General features: G+C 46.5%; 1 protein-coding gene across 2 annotated transcripts in view; it reads right to left on the minus strand.

Moving 5' to 3' along the window:
- The window catches only part of SEC24D (SEC24 homolog D, COPII coat complex component), a 73862-nt gene that overhangs the window by 3309 nt on the left and 49725 nt on the right, over positions 1-20828 (minus strand). For both annotated transcript variants that reach the window (XM_081077139.1, XM_081077140.1), the window contains exons 12-22: positions 19749-19940; positions 19062-19155; positions 14979-15095; positions 14557-14727; positions 13475-13571; positions 13199-13344; positions 12151-12289; positions 10905-11023; positions 6534-6713; positions 4366-4557; positions 2095-2184 (exon numbers count right to left, since the gene is read on the minus strand). In XM_081077139.1, coding sequence (XP_080933265.1) covers positions 2095-2184; positions 4366-4557; positions 6534-6713; positions 10905-11023; positions 12151-12289; positions 13199-13344; positions 13475-13571; positions 14557-14727; positions 14979-15095; positions 19062-19155; positions 19749-19940 — 1537 coding nt within the window. The remainder of the gene's footprint in view (positions 1-2094; positions 2185-4365; positions 4558-6533; positions 6714-10904; positions 11024-12150; positions 12290-13198; positions 13345-13474; positions 13572-14556; positions 14728-14978; positions 15096-19061; positions 19156-19748; positions 19941-20828) is intronic.

Here is a 20828-nt window from a genome sequence, read left to right on the forward strand (position 1 = left end):
AATGAGTGAAGAGAAGCCCAAGAAAAGGGACTGTGAGGGGAAGAGGAGTAGGAGAGGTCTGGGATGTTCTGGGAACTGACAGGAGACAACATTTTGAGGAAAAAGGAAGTATTCATCCTTGTGGATTCAGCACAGGGGTTGAGAACCAGAGATAAGGAAATGGAAGCAGTTAGGTGACGTTCAGGAAACATGGCAGTGAAGTCGCTGGTAGTTTGCTAGTGTTCTACATACTGAAGTGAAATGAAATGAAAGGGGAGCAGAATCTTGGAGAAGCAGCAGAAGGAGATGAAGGGAGATCATATTCCAAAGGGGAAGAGGCCTGTGGGGAAAACAGGAGGAAGAGGGCGGGGAGTGTGCAGCCTGGAGAGCTCTGAGCAGGGTGGGACGGGGTTCATCGCGAAGGCACTGGACGTAGGTATCTGGGACACTGATGGGAATCTCCCTTTGTCCCCCCACAAATGTAAAACAGTGCAGACAATGAGGCCTGAGAGGCCGATCTCTGAAAAGCCAATCAGCACCTGTAGGAGACAGCGTGCTTTCTGGATCTGATTTTGCTATCTTGACCCTTCCCTTCCAACTCCTTCCTCCTATTCTGGATTTACACTGTAAGAGATTTTGACTCGTTTGTGTGGTCAGCCTGAGTGCAGGGGATCAAGGGGCATGCTGGTCCTGGGTCTGCCATGGCCGTGCTGGGACCCCTGACCAGGCGAGAGGCTCCTCACAACCTGTTAACAGACCTGTTCAGGTCTGTTACTCAGAGGTGGGAGCGGATGGGCTGGGCTGGACCAGAAGCTTAGATTCCTCTCAGCTCTAATACCTGGAGATCTTAGGTTTTCAAATGCTTTATACAGATAGTAACCTGAAAAGGTCAAAGAAATCCCACAAACATAATTTTCAAGTGGCACATATGCAAATCGTATTATTTAAGTATTTAAGTTAAAATTATTTTAGCATGCAACAGCTTATATTTTGTCCACATGTCGTATTTGCCCCACATGCTCTATAACTGAAGCTGACATGACCTCTCTAAGGGGTTACTGGAGCAGGCGAGAGGAGGCAGAGGAGAGGAAAGTCCTATTTTTCCAGGAAGGAGGGTACTGAGAACAGGATGAGCTCCATGTTTTCTCTTCTCTGCAAATAGGCCCCGTCTGAGGACGCAGTGGCTGCAGCTGTGACAAAGGTACATCATCACTGCTATGCGTTCTGTGTGGCATGAGACCCTAAGATTTTATGAGTGTAACATGAGGAATGTGTTTAGTTTGGGACTTCCCTGCCATCTCTAGGTCGCGTCCTCAAGCTGAACCCAGGTAGGTGCTGTGTAGAGTGGAACCCGTTCTGGAAAGATTCTGTGTTCACCCAGTGGTCATAAAGCTCTTTTCTGATTCAATCCGCCAGAGTCTCCCCAAGGCTGTGGTGGGCGTGTGGGGGTGTGACACGGAGAATGCTGCTTCCCACAGGGCTCGCGTGTATGTGCAGGGGACACTGGCTCATACAGGCACCTGCCTCCAGGTGAGCGTCCTCCACCTCTCCAGCCTGGACCACCCTCACTGGGGCATTCCCAATTCCAGGAGACCAACACTGAGCTTGAGAGGAAAGATGCGGGAGCAGCCAGACGTAGCGACAGGCCTACTTTCCTGAGTGAGAGATGTTTTCACTTCTTTTACTCAAACTCGAAAAAGGCTTGAAAGGGGCCTAGAAGGGCCAGGATAACAAAACTTCCCAGAGATCATACAGCTAAGGTTGTACACATGAAGTTCTACGAATGTTTTGAATAATACGTCTGTAAGTCGTTCTAGGCACTGAAGGAAAAGTCAGCTCCGAATCTGTCTCTGTGAGTGGTGTCCATTGCTACAAACCACGGAGAGGACCCTCAGAATTACTAAGTTAATACTTACTAATTACCGGGGCTGACCCATGGCGGGAGCTGTTTAGTTTTGCATGTTTGTGTCTGATGAGTAGGTAGATATACTCAGAGGTTAGTGTGAGTTTTCTGTCAAAGATCATGTTATAAAAACAGGACATGCATTTAAAAAGAGTAATGAAAGTTAGAAATAAAACACCTGAAGAAAGGAAAAACTAAAATCTCATTCTTACCTTCATTGAGTATGGCCTCTTTTGTTGGATAATACTCATTATCGTTCTGAGTGTTTGAGAATACGGGTTTCCCACCTCAGGCAGTGATGTCTAAAATTAAGAAAAATCGAAGTTTAAGTTTCAGTATAATTTATAGCATTTAGATAGAAGCAGCAATAAGATTATTAGAATATTAAAGTTTAAAAAACACCTTTTTAAACCATATATTTGACTTAGTTCATTTACCTAAGCATCAAAAATATGAAAAAAAATGCATAAAAAATTATTCTCATTGGCACACATTTCCACCAGTGAACTGTCTTTTGAAAATAAAAACCATCTGGAATGTGACATATGTACGTCACTGAAATGACACAACAGGCACACGTTATGCAAAGGATGTACTTGGACCATCTGCCATGATGTTTCACCTCTGGGTATTTACAAGGTTACTTCAGGGCTACACTGCAAGAGAGGACGCACTTCATTCCTTCAGCAGGGTCAGCGGCAGGGCCCGGAGGAAGCGCCAGGCGGGCAAACGCCACCCACAGACCACTGTTCAACAGTAAGACCACCGAATACTGGTCCAAGGGAAATGTGGCCTCGTGGATGTCCCTGAGCTGGTCAGTGGTCCCCAAGAGACACCTATGCAGCTGCACGTGGCCTGCGGGGTGTGAAGGACCTGCACTTAGATCTTGTCCATGAAACAGGAAACCGCAAATGTTTACTTCTCAGCCGGAAGCTACCAAGAGTAATCACTTGTGAGTTAGCTGCTGAAGGAGGGTTACAACATTTTACCCCAAGTCACAAGTCTCAGGAAAAGATCACAGTCAATAGTTTTCACAGGTGTAGTAAGGAAAAACAGAAATTCCTCATTTATATTAACATTCCATCTGCTATTTGTATCCTCTGACATTAAGGTCGATCTTTTTATTCAACTAATAGAATGAGTGTAGTTCACGTATACGCCAACTGCATCTAAAGACAAAGTGACACTGGCTTTTTCTTGTTACATTTTGTGCAGAAGGTGAGAGGAGGTATGCCACAGAAACACAGACCTTCCAATCTGCTTTGTGGTGGAGAGACAGGCTATTTCATATGTGTACTCAAGTCAGCAAATAAACATTTAATATGAACTTCATCAACACACTGAATCGGAGGCCGCCTTCAGTTCCACACAAACATTCTTCAGAGTCATAGTTCTTTGCCTACTGACTTTTGATTTTGCTTTTTATTGTTTAGAAACTGCTTTTCTAGTCATTCCTTCATTTCAACCACATGCAGACATTTTACTATTTCTAAAACTTCATCTTCTCCGTAAACCTAGTTCTTCGTGGAATATGGGCATCTTGAATTGCTTTAAAACTATACTTTTGACATCGTAGTGAATACACCGCTCTCTAACCTGACTGCCTACCTAGAATTTTAATCCTGCCTCCCTCCGAGATGCTGCACATCTCCCTTCCTACCAGAACAGGAATTCAGTAGCCTTGGCCATCTTGCCATAAACTAAGTGAACCCTCAGGGGACAAAGTGCTCAGTCCCAGCTGTGGGTCATAAGGAAATCACCACCGAGCAGAGTAAGGCACTGAACCACCGAGCAAGGACGGTGACCACCACGCCAAGGAGCTCACCCAACGATGGTCTGCAAATGAGGTTCGGGACAAATGCTTCTCTCAAGTTAGAACCGCTGGGTGTTCCTAATACACTTTAAAAATAAAGCCATTGGTATTCATTCCACATGCAACCATACACTCTTTTGTACTGGCTGCAACAGAGAGGGGATCATGTTTCCTGGGAGTGCTGTGCAGCGCAGCAGTGTCAGCTGCAGCTGGGTGTGTACGAGAGAATTCTGCTTCTTCTGAACATGCAGTTCAGCTCCTGGACCAGACAGGAGCCCAAAGCCTCAGAATGGTGTCAGTTCCCATCTCTGCCATCCTTCCCAGAAGATATGTCCCCAAGCCTGAGTCATCTATGAAATGTGATGACAATACCTGTCTCGCTGACTTGTTACAGGAACGAAGTGAAAGGGGATATTGAGAGTATTTACAGCACAGTGACACACATACTAACTGTTCCAGAAACATTAGCAATCTCTTTGGTTGCTTGGATAATACTTTCTACAAATAACTTTATACCAGCTCACTGTTATTCATCGAAACGTGAAATTCTCCCTTCCTCACCCGGAACTATAGTCCTCCTGGTGTCTTCTTTGTGACCCATTATTGCACATGAACAAAAAAACACTTCAGAACGTGCACTTTGCCACAAAACCAGTGAGAAAACACTCACCATCTCTGTGTTGACGTGCGCCAAAGACGGCACGTTGAATATGCCTTGGATGAGTTCTGCAGGGCAGCTGGCTCCCAACCACAGGAACATGTGCAGACCGTCAGCCAGGAGGAAGAGCCCCTCCTCGGAGAGACGGGACTCGGAGCAGCGGACGGCGGCGGGCAGTGCTGTGCTGCTGACGTCTACCGTGTGCTGGGCAGGCAACGGCGAGAGTTAGAGACCCGTGGCCCCTCCTCGCCTCCCCCACCCGCCCCTCCAGGGCCCAGCGTTCTCCCAGTCACTGCACTGCCTCAGACAGCTGATGCATGTGGGGAACAAAGAAGACACAACAAATAAAATCAGTCAACTACACAGCATGTTAGATGGTGTTAAGTGCCATGAAGAAACAAAGCGGGAAAGTGGGCTACCACATGTCAGGTGGTGGTGGTGTGATGTCCAGTAAGGTGGAGTCCAGGAAGGCTTGTTGAGAAGGGAACTTTGGGGTAAAGATCCAAGGAGATGAGACGGGGTTATGGGGGGATCTCTGGAAGAGCATTCTGGAGGGAGGGAAGGAACAGCTGGGCAAAGGTCCTAAGGCAAGAGCCTGTCGATGTTCCGAGATCCGCAAGGAGGCCAGAGTGGCGGGAGCAGAGAGAGCAAGGGCAGCGGAACACAAGCTGGGGGGAGACAGAAGGCGGCGGTGGCGGTGGGGGTACAGACAGCTCTGGGCCGGGAGCTGGGCCAGGAATGAGGCTTTCACTGAAACGGGAAATCCCAAGGGTCCTGAGTAGCGCAGGGACAGGAGCTGACAATTACTCTAACAAGACCACTCCAACTTCTGTGCTGAACACTGACTGAGGGAGAGGCAAAGGCACAGGCTTGGAGGAGGGACCTCAGTGGTGCACAGGACAGAGGGTGGGCGACGCCTGCAGCTGGGAGTTCACAGATGGGGTGGGAAGTGGCCAGACTCCGATGCGCTTGCAAGGAGAGTGGACCTGACTGCAGTGGATGAGAAGGAAAGCAGTCGGGGGGGCTCCAGGAGAAGTGCGCTGGGCGGTGGGGGAAGATGCCCGTTACACCCCCAGGGAGATGGCAGGAGGCTGCAGGGACCGCCGCATCGAGAGCTCAGGGCAGAGGCAGGACTTGGGACTCGTCCGTCTCGGCGGCATCGGCAGCCACGAGGACAGATAAGACCCCAGGGCCCAAGTGCAGGCCGACAAGAGAAGCCCCCCAGGACCTGAGCCCCGGGGAAGAAGTTGTTTCAGAGAAGGACGCAAGTGGAGATGCCGCCGACAGGTCAGAGGAGAGGGGAGAGCTGCCCACTGCTCTCAGACACGGTCACCGACGACCTTGGCAGTTTTAGGGGGTGGCAATGTTCCTGTCGCTTAGAGCACCAGTGTCTCTACACACAGATTGCTGAGCACCCAATTTTATCTGAAAATCAATCATTTGTGATCATGTACGTCTAACATCCATCCTAATTCAAAGCATCGATGACTTTCTATTTCCAACCTAATTTAATTCTAACTTCCCTGTTACTGAGAGCCTGGGTCTGAGTTTGAGGATAGGAGTTAGAAAGAAGCCATCGGCCGTCCCCTCTCCTCTCCTTCACTTTGAACCTAAACTTGTTGGTCTCAGGGGAGGGCAGGGTAGCCGAGAACTAAAGGCTGACTTCACGTCGGGAGAAACCTGCACCCAGGAAATCGAGGACAAGTGCAGTTAGTCCCCGCCCAGCGAAGGAGTCCTGGGTCCTGCTGCTCTGTCAGCCTGACTGCCTGCCTGTGGTGAAGGCCGCTCCTGGCCGTTCTGGTGGACTGTGGAGACTGAGTCACGCCACACAGAACCGATGGATATGTGTACGCGCGTGCAACCCCACGCACACGCAGCTGTCTTTAATGCTCTCAGGTACCTTTCTCCAACAAGCAAGGCTTGGCTTGCCCCAACATGCTTCCTGACTTCCCCAGCTGTTCCCTCAGAGTAGCAGTGGGGGTGGGGGAAGCAACCGCCAAGGGAACAACTCAGAGAAGCAACCTCCCTCCACCCCGGCCCGGCCCGCTCAGAAAGCCTCTGCCCCCGGGCCCTCTGCACGTTCTCCGGGCACCTGGGGCGTGACATCTCCCCTCCGCTGTGACACACGGAGAACCAAGCAGCAACCCCCAACCCTGTGGGAGTGCCCACTGGGCGCTCACTATTGGCAGCAGCTGCGGGTAGAAGAAGAGCTGGGAGTCAGCCACACCCATGGTCATGACCAGCTGTCTCTGGTACGCCCGCTCATCTATGGAGACCTCTGGTCTGCTGAGCAGCACACAGTTTTTCAGCAGGCAGTTCACATACACCGGCAACACTTTCATGGAATCCGGTAAGATCAGCTGGAAGAGAAAGACGTTCGTTTCAGACGCCGGGCTTTCCACGTCAGTCAGAAGCATCAAGGCTGTCGTGAGGGGCAATGGTGCCCTGAGCAGACTGGCGCATGGAGCCAGCTCAGGCACACGGGGCAGGGCGCCACCCCACCCGCAGCCGCGCTGGTCGCCAAGCTCGCCGCACCCCACTGCCCGCCCCGCCCCAGCTCAGCCCCTCACCAGCCGCGTGGCTCTGCCAGACTCTCTCTCTCTTTCTGGGTTTCCTCATCTAAACCTGAGGGCGGCTGTTGAGCAGTGAACGGTATTCACTGGTGAAGCACTCAGTGCGGCCCCCATACAGCAGCAGGCACGTTTGTTAAATAGAGGAAGGGAGTCAGTGGCTTCCTGATCTGTCACCAACTTCTGCCTCCCGAGTTCAGGCCCGGCGTTTCCGGCTGCCCACGAGGCATCTCCTCCTCGATGCCCCTCCATGCGTCCTCCAGTCACAGTCAGCGACACACTGAGTGAGTGCCACCGTGCCGCAGGTTCTGCGCCCAGGGTCGTACACAGGGGCCTGAGGCTCCGGCAATGGCACCCGGCGCCCGAAGGCCACTGACGTGAACAGATCAAACACAACAAGGACGCTGCAGGGCTACACGTTCGAGCTAATGGGACATCCCTGGTGAATTCAGGAGCGTCTCTAGTCTCTACCGCAGGGTAACAGGCAAAAGGACACGCCTCCAATTCCACAACTCGTCCTTCCGCTTATGGTTACTGGGTTAGGTACCAGAAGTACCACAGGGACTCTGACTATTTCTTCTTGACCGTCAACTATTAAACGCATTCTTCTCATTCCGCCTTTACTATCCCCCTGTACCTTCCCTTCCCTTCCGCTCCTCGCCTTGGCTCATGTACATACCATCCCATGATGCTACAAATAATAACACAGGGCAGCGATTCTAGAAACAGAACTTGAACGGTCAAATAATTACAAATAATCTGCCCATGTTGTTTAACCTTCTCTCAACTCAACTTTATAAAAACAGCTAAGGCTTAAGACTGATCAGAGTGTCACTTCCTTCCTCTTAACAGTACGTCAGCGGACAAGGAAAAGGTATCCAGAGCAGATGATAATTTGCAAATAGAAGGATCTGGTCTGTGAATTCATGATTTCTTTTTCAATTTCTGTCTTGATGATGAAAAACAATATACACTTCTCAGAATCCACACTGAAAAGAAAGTCCTCCTCAGGGCTCTGCTGGGGTTTATTCCTCTACTTCGATCCTTCACGTCACTGGTCTCCTCACGACCTGCTGAGTAAGGTGTGTGCACGACAGAACTTTCCACCTGGGTCGGGCAGACATATTCAGCACATTCTGCCCCTCACGACTTCTAATCTCCATTCAGAGAATGACACGCAGTTAAATGCACACGTCTTCACATGAGTGGAGCAGGCTCTTCTTGTAATTTTTTTCTCTGTATAAAATATTTTTATTTGACATTTGGATTACTTTCTCAGCCAAGGAAAACTCTGATCCAAAGATGCCAGATTGTGGTCCCATTCCAGAGCCATGTGGCCTGGAATGTTCAGTGCTGTTTCTGGGCTAGTTACTAGCGAGGCATCTGACGTGTTAGGAATCAAGAATGTTCTTGGATTCCATGTAGAAGCATGTATGTACAGTTTCTGAATACTGTCTTGCAATTTCACTGGTTGCTTATCATTCATCAGATCACATTAAGACAATCTCTAACTGCTGTCCTAAATGCCACAAAGGGGTGAGGCTGGCCCAGGACAACACTATCGGGACTCAAATTCTGAGTAGAGGAGATGAGGCTACAGGGGCAGAAGGAAGAGAACAGAGGATGTAAATAAGGAAAACTGATGATGAAGAAGGAAAATGGAGTTCGAGTGACAGAAAACAAGGAGACAGTCTTAGTGGACGTCTCTGAGGTGGGAAGAAAATGGAGCGACAGATGGTGGCTGTGTAACCCCCCAGCTCCCTGGTTCTCTCCCTAAGGGAGCGTTGTTCTTGGGGAGGATGGTGTGAATGAGGACGTGGTGGGGGGGAAAGTCCTGTGAGTCCAGTTTGATCGAATTTGGAGAATTCTTCTCTTTGGGTTTTAAAGTGACAGAAATGGTAATGGATAAAAAGAAAAAAGAAAACCCTATTTGCAGTTAAGTCATTTGACTTGCCCTCTGAAGCCACTGTCCTCCCATTTGATGGAATATATTTAAATTCAAAACAGTGAGCTATTGGATTTAATCAAAAGAATCTACCACGCTTACAGAAGCTCAAAAAGTTGTTTTAATGCCGTCTGGAGCTCTGTCTATCCTACGACCCCCACAGTGGGGGCCTCCTTCCAGGCTGCACCCTAAGCCACTCCCTGGCCTCACCCTGGTCCTGGCCCAGCAATGAAGTGACAGATCTGTACTGAGGCCAATGTCACGCAGTCCAAGCACAGCCCTCCCTAATGGTCTTGCTTGGTCTGAGAAACTTAAGGCTCTCTAGTAAAAAGTGGGATCCCTTTAGGGATGTCTCCGCAGATACATTTCTCACAAGTAAACTTGGGAGGGTACCAAGTTGGAGGGTACATTCTCTGAAGAGAAGCCAATGTCCAGCCACTATAGGTTTTTCCTGAATGGTGGATTTTAATATATCACTGTTACTAGCAGTTTATCGTCCCTACAGCCTCTGGACTCCTGGCAGATGACCATCGGCGAGCTAAGCTGGATCATTCTTAAAGCATAGCCCTGGTTGAAAGACACATTTGAAATGTGCTCGTGGAGAAAGAAAAACGTCATCCTAAGAACAGTAATAATCTCAAGTTTTTCAGAGAAAATCTGGCATCACAAGGTTTTCACTCCAGAAACAAACTATATACACAGATGACCTAGTAGTAGAGACAAAGCTTTACTTTTTCAACAAGTAGAAAATAACGGGCTTTAGTTTTTGCCTTAAATAGTCACAGATTTGTTTTTAACTTAAGGTCTTTGAATCTAGCTGTTGTAACTTTGAGCAAATAAACTTCCTGAGGGGGCGCTAACTGTACCTGTTCTCCTTCAACCGATCCTTCTGAAGTGTGAGCTGTTCCCAGAACGCTAAGACAGACAGAACTGGTGTCATGTGCTCACGACCAGACTCTGTCCGACGCAGTCTGGTGGGCTTCGCATCAATTAACCAAGTTCACTGTAAAGTCTGACATTGGAGTTCACTACAGGGGCAAATCTCCTGGAGAATGAGAAGACGGAACTCACGTGGAGGTTCAGGACATGCTTCCACGTTTTCAACACAGGAGATGAAAAACCAATGGATGGCTAATGGAATCACTTTGGACACAAAGAAATTTTTGTCAAAAGCCCAAGCTCAAAACTACGCTGGTTTTATTTTCCTTCTTTACCCAGATCATCAATTTGGCCCTCAAATTCACCTGCATTATCTTTGCTGCTGAAGGTATACTTTTAGGTGGGGTATCAGATATGCTCTCAGCAACCACTTACCCACTTCTGACAATAAACGAACCAGAAAGTTTTCCCACCATTGCTCATTATCTTCTTTGAATCCAAATTCTGTGCTCAGAAATGTAATACACAACTATGAAAAATGGCATCCAGCTTTGATTGACAGAGGGAGGGATGTGAACGAGAGAAGAGATGCAGAAATAAAGGTGACTTGGGTTCTACTTCTACAGGAGAATCTAAACAAGGTTTATTCAAAGATCTTCTAAAATTTCAAATTACTAGATGATAGCCAGAGACAATGCTTTCAAAACTCTCATACCTATTACCTTTTAAATATAAAGAATTCCAATGTTTATAAATTCTATCTATGTTTATAAAATATAAAGAGGTCTTGACTGCCTTTAGCTCACGGCAGCTTTGTTAATACATCTAAAAAGTACGTGGACACACACACACACTTCACAACCAAATTCTCTCCATAGTCAAAGAGAATCCCTGTACACCGTGCCGTCTCTTACACATGACATTCTTTTGTTCACACACAATGCGGTGACTGTCAACCCAACATGCACGCACGTTTTTTTGGTTCACGCATCTTCTAAAGCCTCTAAGTTTTCCACGTTGGCTATGAATACCAACACCCCACGCTAACAGCATTCTCAGTTGTCTTGGCTGTATCCAAGCGCCAGGAATATCACAGGCCTTCCACAGCTAATGCAGTGGCGCGTGACCCGGTGGGGTCCAAGGACGGGCTCACTCACCTGGCTGGCTGCAGACGGACTCGCGCAGTTCTTTCGGTAGCACGCCAGCATATGGGCGGTCTGATTCACCAGGATTTCCCGGATGACCTTCAAGGGCTGGTGCAGAACTGCTTTGAAAGCTATTTGCACAAAACAATGGAAGGGGCAAATTTTAGTCCCTTCAAACAATAATAAAAGAAAATGTTATTATCTTCAGACCACTCCGCAAGGAATGATGGCCTTTAAAAATGCTAGTCACTTGCTAATGCTCTCCTCTGGACTAGGTCTGAGGTTCCAGCCAGTGGAGAACAATGGCTATCTATAACCAAAGACAGGCCATTGGTCCTGATTTTTCCTGAGAATACTAGAAACAGAAGTCAATACTCAGAGAAAAGAAAGACTAGTTCAGCTTCTGATGTCCTGAATTCCTATAGGCTGGATTGCTGTTTCTTCTAAACCTTAGTGTAGAATCTCCACTGGGGTTTGGGGAGAAGGAGAAAAGGAGCCAAAGAAAATCTCACATCTGGCCCCGCCCCTGCCATTTTAGGCTATCATAACGTTAGGGACCGTCTTCTTCCATCGTCCCCAGGTGCCTGGGGCACATGCACATACCATGATGAGTTTAATATCACCTGCCCAAATTTCAACACACACCCCTCGGAAGGAAACTTTAGATAAAGCTGCACAGTGTGGGCCTGACTAAGTCATCTGTTTATTAGCCTAGAGTTAGAGATGCTGACTAGTCTCCTCACCCTTTGCTTTTATAAATTCTGAATGTACCCATCAAAAGCTGCACCACCACGGTCCTTCTCAGCTCCTCACTGGATTAACCAACAGGCCTGACTGAATTGCGGTTGGCCCTCCTTATCGGCGGGTTCCACATGTGCAGATTCAACCAACCGTGGATGGAAAATATTTGGGAAACACAGGCACATGGCTGCTGACGTGTACTGCAACTAGGCCTACGGTGGTTGTGTCTGTACAGGACGTGTACAGACTTTGTCTTGTCCTTATTCCCTAACAATACACGGTAGCTACTATTTACAGAGCATTTACACGGTATTAGGTATTACGTACGAGTAACCTACAGACGACTGAGAGCATACGGTGGCTGTGCGTAGGTTGTAAGCAAACACTGCGCCATTTGACATAAGGGACCATCCGTGGGTTTGGGCACCCTCGGGGTCCTAGAAGCCTTCCCCCGCAGATTCTGAGGGACGCCTGTACCAGGCAGGGCATCCTGCACCCCAGGGCCAGCGAAGGTTACCTGACTTGGCGAAGAAGTTGACAAGGGCGTCCGTCTCGCAGCTCTTGTAGAGATCAGCCAGCTGGGAGCTGCAGTTCAGGCCGAGGTTGTGAATCCGCAGTCTCCTCTGCCCACTGATGGTGGTGTAGAGCACAGCACACTGCAGGGCAATATCCAGGGCACGTCCTGCATTAGCACTCCCGCCCCAGCTCGTCTGGTCTTACAGTTACAGAACAGTGTGGCTCAAGGGACAAAGGAGGGACAGCCAATTCATGCACTGGGTTCTATGTAGCATTCCGCTGGTTAAACTTACATTTTAATCGAGCTATTCCCATGGAAGTATGTGCTGGCATCAACACAACTAGTGTACATTTCACATATCTCAGGTTGGATTACCAGGAATTGGGGTCCAGATATAACACCTTCATGACCTCATAGCCACCCGCGAGGCTCCCTTCCCTTAAAAACATACGACTAGCTGTGATGATAGCCTGGGTTTCATGCTGATGATATAGACATTTCACAAATGCAAACACATCATTATTTCCCCAAATACCTGAGATTTAAAATAAGCTTTAGATAGAGTTCTTCTCCACCAACGCCAGGGGCTCTCCAGTCTTTAACGGTGATGATCGGGTCTGAAAACTCTGGCCATTGGATATAACTTTTCTTTTTTTAACTCAGAGTCTCCATGGCTTCTAGTTAATTGTATTCACTATAAAGCCAAACCCTACTATACTCGATTCGAACATGATAACGTGTTTAACACAGCGTCTGACACACAGCAAGAGCTATGGATGATGCTGAGGCCTGAGAGAACTGACCACTGACGCCTGTCACACTGACCACAAGTCCACGGGCTCTCACGCAGTGACACGTAATCGTGACTTCATACGAATCAGAACACAGAGAACACATGATGCAGTGCTCTAATCTAAGGACTTTGCCTTTGGAGAAATAGAGCAGAATTTATGGAGAGACTAAAACAGTTGATGGCGTTTCAGTCTCCTGACTGACCAGCGTCAGTAAAAAACTAAACAGCAAAATATGGGAATAAACTGGACACCACCTGGATTAGGGCTCCGCTGTCTTCCCCAAGTTTGTCATCGTGCTTGAACTCCACAGTCACGGCCTTCTCACAGTCGATGGCGGCCATCTCCACGTCAGTGGTGTTGTTCATAAAGATCCCACCGAAGAAATCAGTGGCTCTGAAACCTAAGGGTGAGGGAGGAAGGGATGTTGTTTCTCCTCGTGCAACTGTTATTGTCTTCGTTGGCCTGTTATCAATTTGAAGAGGAAACAATTATACAACAGAGACCTGGAAAATAGTATAAACGACAATTACCTGTGCTGGTACGGACCCTCATTATAGCATCAAATCCTATTTGCTTTTCAATATCATTCCTGAGGTCATTCAAAAATTGTTGGCTATCCAAGTGTATCTACAAAATAAAGGATGGTCAGTGTCCACCAGATGGCAGTGAAATACTTACAATAACATTTTTTTTTAAAATCTTGATTAAAACCTACTTCATTCCGATAACCTCTAAAGGTTCTTAAAGCTTTTTCAGTTTTATTGCATTTGCACTCTTTGGCCTTATCAAATCCTTTAACTAGTTTACAATATAAATATGTGCTTAGGTGATTAAAAATAACTTTATGGATGATAAATACAGATGACGATTGACATTTGTCACTTACGTTGGGGGAACACTCATGCCCACTCCTGTTTCCATGCGAAGGGACATAAATTAGAGTCACCCCCACCACCTTCTCCTCAGGTGAGGGCAGGTGACTGATCTGATCAGTAAGCGTGGGAAAAGGAACCTGCTGGGCACAGCTCAGCTCCCTCTGCGCCCCCCTTTCTGGGGAGGCAGCCGGCCTGTAGGAAGCGCACATTTCCAGCCCCTCCACATGATGAGTTTTCATGGTACCAGTGTCCGAGTAGAAGCTTGTAACTGTGCCACCCTGCACCCAGTGTACACATTCGTCACACTGAGGGTGACGGACGACTGAGCCCACTTGCCCGCAGACCCAGGTCCATTCTATGCAGACATTCTGGTCCTCTCTTGACTCCCAGATCAGGCGTGGAAGGGACTGACCCCCAAATCATAACAATTTAAAACAAATATATAGTCACACTAAAAAACAATACCCTAAACATATTTAATACAAGATAGACAAATTTGGTATGAAACAGATTTTCCCCGCCATGGATGTTCAGCTCTGAGGCTGGATGAGCGCAACCTGTTGCAAACAGTTAGCGAATAGGAAAGCAATCGCTTAACCAAGTATGCACTGTCTTCCATCTAGCATTTACATTTGTCAGTTGCCCACAAGGGGACGCAGCTTTCTCACCCTGTCATCTAAGCACCAGAGGTAAAATGGCAGTAGGGAGCCCAAGGTGAACCAATTGCTGGCTTTTACCTGGAAGTTGTTGTATTTGTAAAGGGTTCCTCCTGTGAGCTGAGGCACGTGGCCCAAGGAGGCCACATCCATGTACTGATTGGGAAAGAGGAAGAGTGTCACACAGCAGCCATGGGCCACACAGTCCTTGGCCAGCGAGTCATACACATTGGTTTGGGGCTGGAAAAGTATCTGAAGAACAAGATGCACAAAAATAAAATGAAAACCACAAATTGTTTTTGTTTTAGGTTTTTAATTCCTATTAAATTTCTTAAATTATTTGCAATTCCAAGCATTCCCATAATATGCAATGCCCTGGATTCCTGGATTTCCACTTAGCTTCTCCCCGTTTCTTACACAAAGCACACCTTCCCTTCCTTCTTTCTTTACTCCTTTTAAGAACTGACACACAGACACTTGAAAGGGCAGTTGTTCATGGGTACCTTCTCTTTGTCTGTGTTAAGCAGCTTCTTATCATCTCTGTTTTTGAGCTTCCCGGGGGCTTCCGCAGTGGGTAAGGAGGAGTGGAAGATGAACAGCTTCCCAGGACAGTCTGCTGCCTAAAACAGTCACAGAAAATGGCGTGGGTAGGAAAGTTTTATTTTAAGGGAAGGAAAAATAAAATGTAAGTACTTTCGATGAACAAAGAAGTGACTACATGTCTCTGAATCCTCACAATGGCCTCTGTGTCCTTGGGCAGGTTCTATTCTCTCCATTTTATAGATAGGGAAACTGAGGCTTTGAGAGGGTAAGTCACACAAGTTGTAAAGGAAAGAGCCAATATTTCAGTGTCGATCTCTATACCATGATGCTCTAAAAAACAACCTAAATGATGTTTCAGCTTTCAGCCTACAGTAGTCTTTCAGGACCGGGGGAATCTGAGATGCAAAAATCAGTGATGGCATTCCCAGGGTCAGACTGCAGCTGACACTCTCTGAAAGCTTGAGTGAACATGAATTAAACCTAGAGTGGTGTTTCAAGGAAGGATGCATGAGAAGAACATGTTGGCAGCAGGAGACACCAGGCACCAAGACCAGGCAAGACAACAAAAGCAGAAATGTACCTGCGGTCCCTGGGAAGCACGAAAAGGAGGATGTGGGCTCCAAGAAAGTGAACTCAACATGAAGAATATTTAAAATCTCAGTTAAGGGGTAAGAAGTCATCTATCAAGCAAAATTTACTGACATCAAAAGATCAGTCTATCGCCCCCCCCCCCACCATCATCTCGCCTTTCTGCAACCCCCCCCCCACCCCTCCGCCCCGCCCGGGCACATGGCACAGAATGCTGTCTCTGAAACAAAGGCGAGTGATCTGGTCACATATGGGTTTCTCTCCTAAGAATCCTGAGGACTGTGACAGAGGATACAGCCCACATTCTCTGTGGGCAATGGTGTGGGGTGTAGGAAACAGTGAGATGAGCTGCTGCCCGCCCGTGCCAGGCTCTGCACACGCATCTCTTATTTCACACTCACAACCTGTGAACAAGGTCCCATGCTCTGCCTTTTGAGGACAGGGAAACTGAGGCTCGTGCTGTCTGCCGCAGGTCACACAGCCCCAAGGCCCTGTGGAGTCCCATCAGAATCTGCACTCCAATCTGACCTCCTGTGAACTCTGCCTGGGCCCGCCAGCCCTCGCACTGGAAGGTGCTTGCTCTCCTGGAATCCAGCACATGCCTCACACACCTCGTGTCTGTGCACACCTGTTCCCTCAGCCTGGAATCCATTCCGCCCTTTTCTTGGCCTGGGGCTGGGTTTGTGGCACGCACTGGTGAGCCGGGGTCAGCTGTAAGACGTCTTATAAATTATTTGCTCCTAATAAGGCACTTGGGTTTGGGGACAACTTTAAAAACCAATGGAAAGAACTCAAGCTTAGCCTGTCCGAGCGTGTGAGTGACATCCTGATGTGCCTTGGAGGGAGTCACAGAGGTGGGGTCACGGCTGACACACAGCCTGTCTTGTCTTTGCTGTGGCCAGTACTGAGCGGTGATATTGTGTGTGTGTGTGTGTGTGTGTGTGTGTGAGTCTTCTACTGCAAATGACTTCTATGAAGAGGCCCACAGCACTGGTAAGTAGGAGGGCGAGGACGCGTGGAGCAGCGCAGCCCGTGGCCCCTGTGAGCACACTGCAAGGACAGACCTGCCAACACTGTCCGACAGACACAGCAGCTCCAACGACCAAGTCCAAGGAAAAGTTACGGTAGGACTGACAATAACGTGCGACAAATTTTGAAATTCTGGGACTAATTGTTTTCATTTCTATCATTTTTATTATTATAAAAGAACCTTTTTTTGGTTTTAATTCAAGTAGCAGAAAAGGTATAAAACTTTTTTAAGCCCATCTTCTCCCCAACTTTTCTTGCCTAAGGAACTCACGGTCAAAATTCCTCTGTCCATCTAGATATTCCACTCACAGAAGTGCCGTAATTTTACACCACAGTAGTTAAGAGCATGGGTTGGAATCCCAGCCACTTTATTAGCTGAGTGACACTGGGCAAATTACTTAAGGTGTCTAAGCCTCAGTTATCTAAAATATGACTAAGGAAAAATAGTAACTACATAAAATACTGGTGAGAGAATCCCATGGCCCAGTACAGGGTATTAATCATAATTAAACACACATGATCGCCTTGTTAATATTACCTATGGAGTAAAACTCTAAAGATAAAAATCAGGGTCCATTAAAAAAATTAAGTTCAATATTGAAAAAAAATATCCATATTTATTTTTTTCTCTATGTAATGGCTATTAATTTTAGATTTATAATTTCATTAATCACAAACATAAAACATTGTATAAGTAGCAATAATAGAAAAAGCTCCTATGGCACTACATGTTCTATATCCCTACAAAATTTATGTTTTCACAAAAATCTGATTGTGCCCACATGAGTGTGTCATATAGAATAAGAGAAATGACACATATCATTCTTATTATTACGTAAAACAGGTTGAGAAACGCTGGCCTGAAGAACCCTTACTCAAAATTCAGGTCCCATATCCTTCACTTTGAGAGACGCATAATCACTCTGACAGAGCTGGTGCCTCTACGTCCCCACACTACTTCGCAGATAAGACTGTTCTAGAATTACTGTCACTGCGTCACAACTCCATATGTTCCACTGTCTTGTACACATCACAGGCTCCATGAAAAAGGAAGGACCATGATTGTTCTGGTGTGTTTCTCCAGGCTGTCTGGGGGGGCCCAGTGCCTGCCACTCTGCAGGTGCCCCACAGATTCTTGTAGAAGGAATGTTGTAAAGCATCATCTGGGAAGTAAATGTAGGTCTACAGATAATTTAAAGACAAATTCCCCCCAACTAATGATAGATTCAAAGTCTAACCACTAACGGCTATGTCATTCCAGCTTTTTGCCAAATTCTACTTATCTAGTTTTATGGTGGAAGTCATAGCTAACTCAGAAAACTGTTCCTTGGCCAAGTTCAAAGACAATGCCAGAAATCCACACATAGTTGAGTTAAGAGTGTCAGATTTTAAAAGATTATGTAGAAAAAGAGATACTAAATACAAAATGCTGTGGTCGCAGAAACACGTGCAACAGAAAGTCGTGTGTCAAAGCTTTCACGTGTTCAAAAGTTCAAGGGCTTTTGAGAAAGCATGTCTGAGAACTTTCCAAACAGTCCCTCTTTATCTTTGTGACAAATAAGCACATGTTTTGTGTTAGTTTTTGTCAACTCTCTCTGCTTCAAGAAGTTTATTACCACTGATAAAATCTATAGGTTTTACTTGGCGTCTGCCTGACAGAAAGCGAAGCTGTAATTCAAACAGGGAGTGGGTTCTAACATGCTCACTTGGACACACAGGAAGAAGCACTGCACTTTGATGTTCTTCCAGTTCCTTCCCCGTCCACAGACGACGAGACTCATCTCTGGCCTCCTGTGCACAATACCCAGAGCTGCTGGCGTGCTGGCAGCTGCCCTGGGCTTTCCAATGCCATTCTCTGCCCACCACCCACCACGCCGCCTTTTTGGACGCTGTGTCCTGTACTAGCTGCATGTCTCCCACCGCCAGTGAGGAACTGAGAAGAGGGATAGTGGTCCTTCCAGCACCTGACAGAACACGGCAGTTCCTACATGAATCTTGGCATCCAGCAGGCCCCGGGGAGCCTGCCCATCTGCTGTTGATACTCACAGGCCTTGCCCTTGCATGTTTGAAAACCCCAAGGAAAGACAGGGTGAAATGGGGATTTTTCTCTTCATATCTGGTAGTTCAGATTCTGTTGAAATCGTTTTAAATAGATCACATAAAGTTCATGTAAAAGCCAAAGGGAGGAGCTAAACTGGAAATCCTGACAGAACCAGTCGCCCACATGTAACAGAGCTGGAATGTAAATGCTGGGAGCGATCGTGCTTTGGGCCATTTCCTCCTGGGATCAGTGGGCAAGTCTGGAACAGCTTCTAGCAATGAGATGTGTTAATAAAGGCAGTGTGTCCTTTCAGGGATGACACTTGCTTTGTGTGTGTGACTGTTGCTACATTTTATCAGCTAGCAATTCAAAGGCTTCCTCTCACCTTCAGTGCTTCCATGCCAGCCTGGACGACAGGAGCAAACACAGTCTCGTTTTCATTAGAGTCTGCAAACATCTCTGGAATCTGGTCCAATAAACTGTAAGAAATGCATGAGCAAACGGTTTAAATGTTTAGCATTTATAACAACCTTCAAGAAATAAATCACTCACATTTCAAGCATGAACACGAGTGGCGTTTATTTTGCCCCAAACACCTGAACGTCTGAGGGTGACTCTCACAGGTCATTCCTCGGGGAATCATACCCTGGCATAGGTTGGCACCAACATTTATGATTTGGTTGGAACATTTACAAAATCACATTCTTTGTAAATATTTTTTCTATTCACTTTATTTCTGATCCCTTTAGACTATCAATTCCTGAACAATTCTTTATCATCATTATCTCTGAATACACTCATCCACATGCAGGAAATAACTCCCTTGCATTACCTTTTCAGCAAAAGAAAGGATTGACATGGTTGAGTGTGAATATTCAATGAATTCCTTCTTTCAAATACTGGTCTACATTAAAAAAAGACAGAACTAACATAGGAGTTTTATAATTCCTTCCATAAATTAGATAGAGTTTTATAACCCCCTTGCTAATGGCAAAACAAAATAATGTGTGATTGAATCAAAACAAACAACGGACACCTGCTTTGTATGTAAATTATGAAACGTGACATTTACTTGTGAATCACAGACTGGGATTCTTGGTAGTTGACAAGGAAACCATCCAACAAAGGAACGAAGACCTCGCCAACATCCGTCACCACCATCATCTGGGGTTGGGCCAAATTACTCTTGACATTAAAGAAATGGAGAACTTTGTTATATGTGATGAAACCGACTCGAATCGCAGAACTCTCCTGTTGCTCTTCCCTAGGAGGAAAAAACAAAGAGTTGGAGGTTCTTTCATAAATGTATAAGAGGAGGTTTCTGTCAGAAACTCAGTAAGTATACTGCTATAACACATGTGGAAGACATGTTTAAAGTTCTGCTCTAAATTGTTTACCAGATGTAAACAATGCTGATCACAATGGTAGGTGAGGAGGGATGGCAAAAATAAGTAAGTTGATAAAAAAAAAACTCGTGGTAAAAGAAATCAAATAGATATGAATGGAAACATTTGCTCATATTTCTTTAATATATTTACTCTCAATCCACAGCAAATTGTTTTTGCTAAACAAGCGAGGCTTATTACATTCTTTATAAACAAGGCCCTCCCAGAAGCCACCAGAAGATTAACAGAACAAATGGAGTTTCTGAAGCAAGAGAAAGAACCGTCCTCACAAACAGGGCGGCTCTTCTCATGAGGAAAGGCCTCGCCCTTTCTGTGTGATTCCCCTACATGTTCTAGAGAATCTCCACAGACAACGGCCTGACTTTAAGAGCTACGTACTGTCTGTATATGTTAATGTACAAATACATCGCATGTATGAACTGACAATGTAACTCTTACTAGGCAATAGGTAAACACTGACAATAAAAGCAATGAAACTCCAAAACTATAACAAAAAGTAAAATTATTTGAGGAATTTCGAGACAAGGCCCGAATCTTCCTGAAAGGAGTATAAAGGCGTGAATGTTTTCCTTCAAGTCTATACCCCTGCCCCTTCCCTTTCTGCAGTGGTAAGGAAAGCCATGAGCCATTAAGTCACAGAGGCTGAGGCAGCCGAGATGCAAGGGGTCAGGCAGCACCTCCTGAGGGCAAGAGGGACTCTGGTGACAAAGGCACATGTCTGTGTGTGACAACAGTTCCATTTCCTG

The sequence above is a fragment of the Rhinolophus hipposideros genome, assembly GCF_964194185.1.
Source record: "Rhinolophus hipposideros genome assembly, chromosome: 16".
In the NCBI taxonomy this organism is placed as follows: Eukaryota; Metazoa; Chordata; class Mammalia; order Chiroptera; family Rhinolophidae; genus Rhinolophus; species Rhinolophus hipposideros.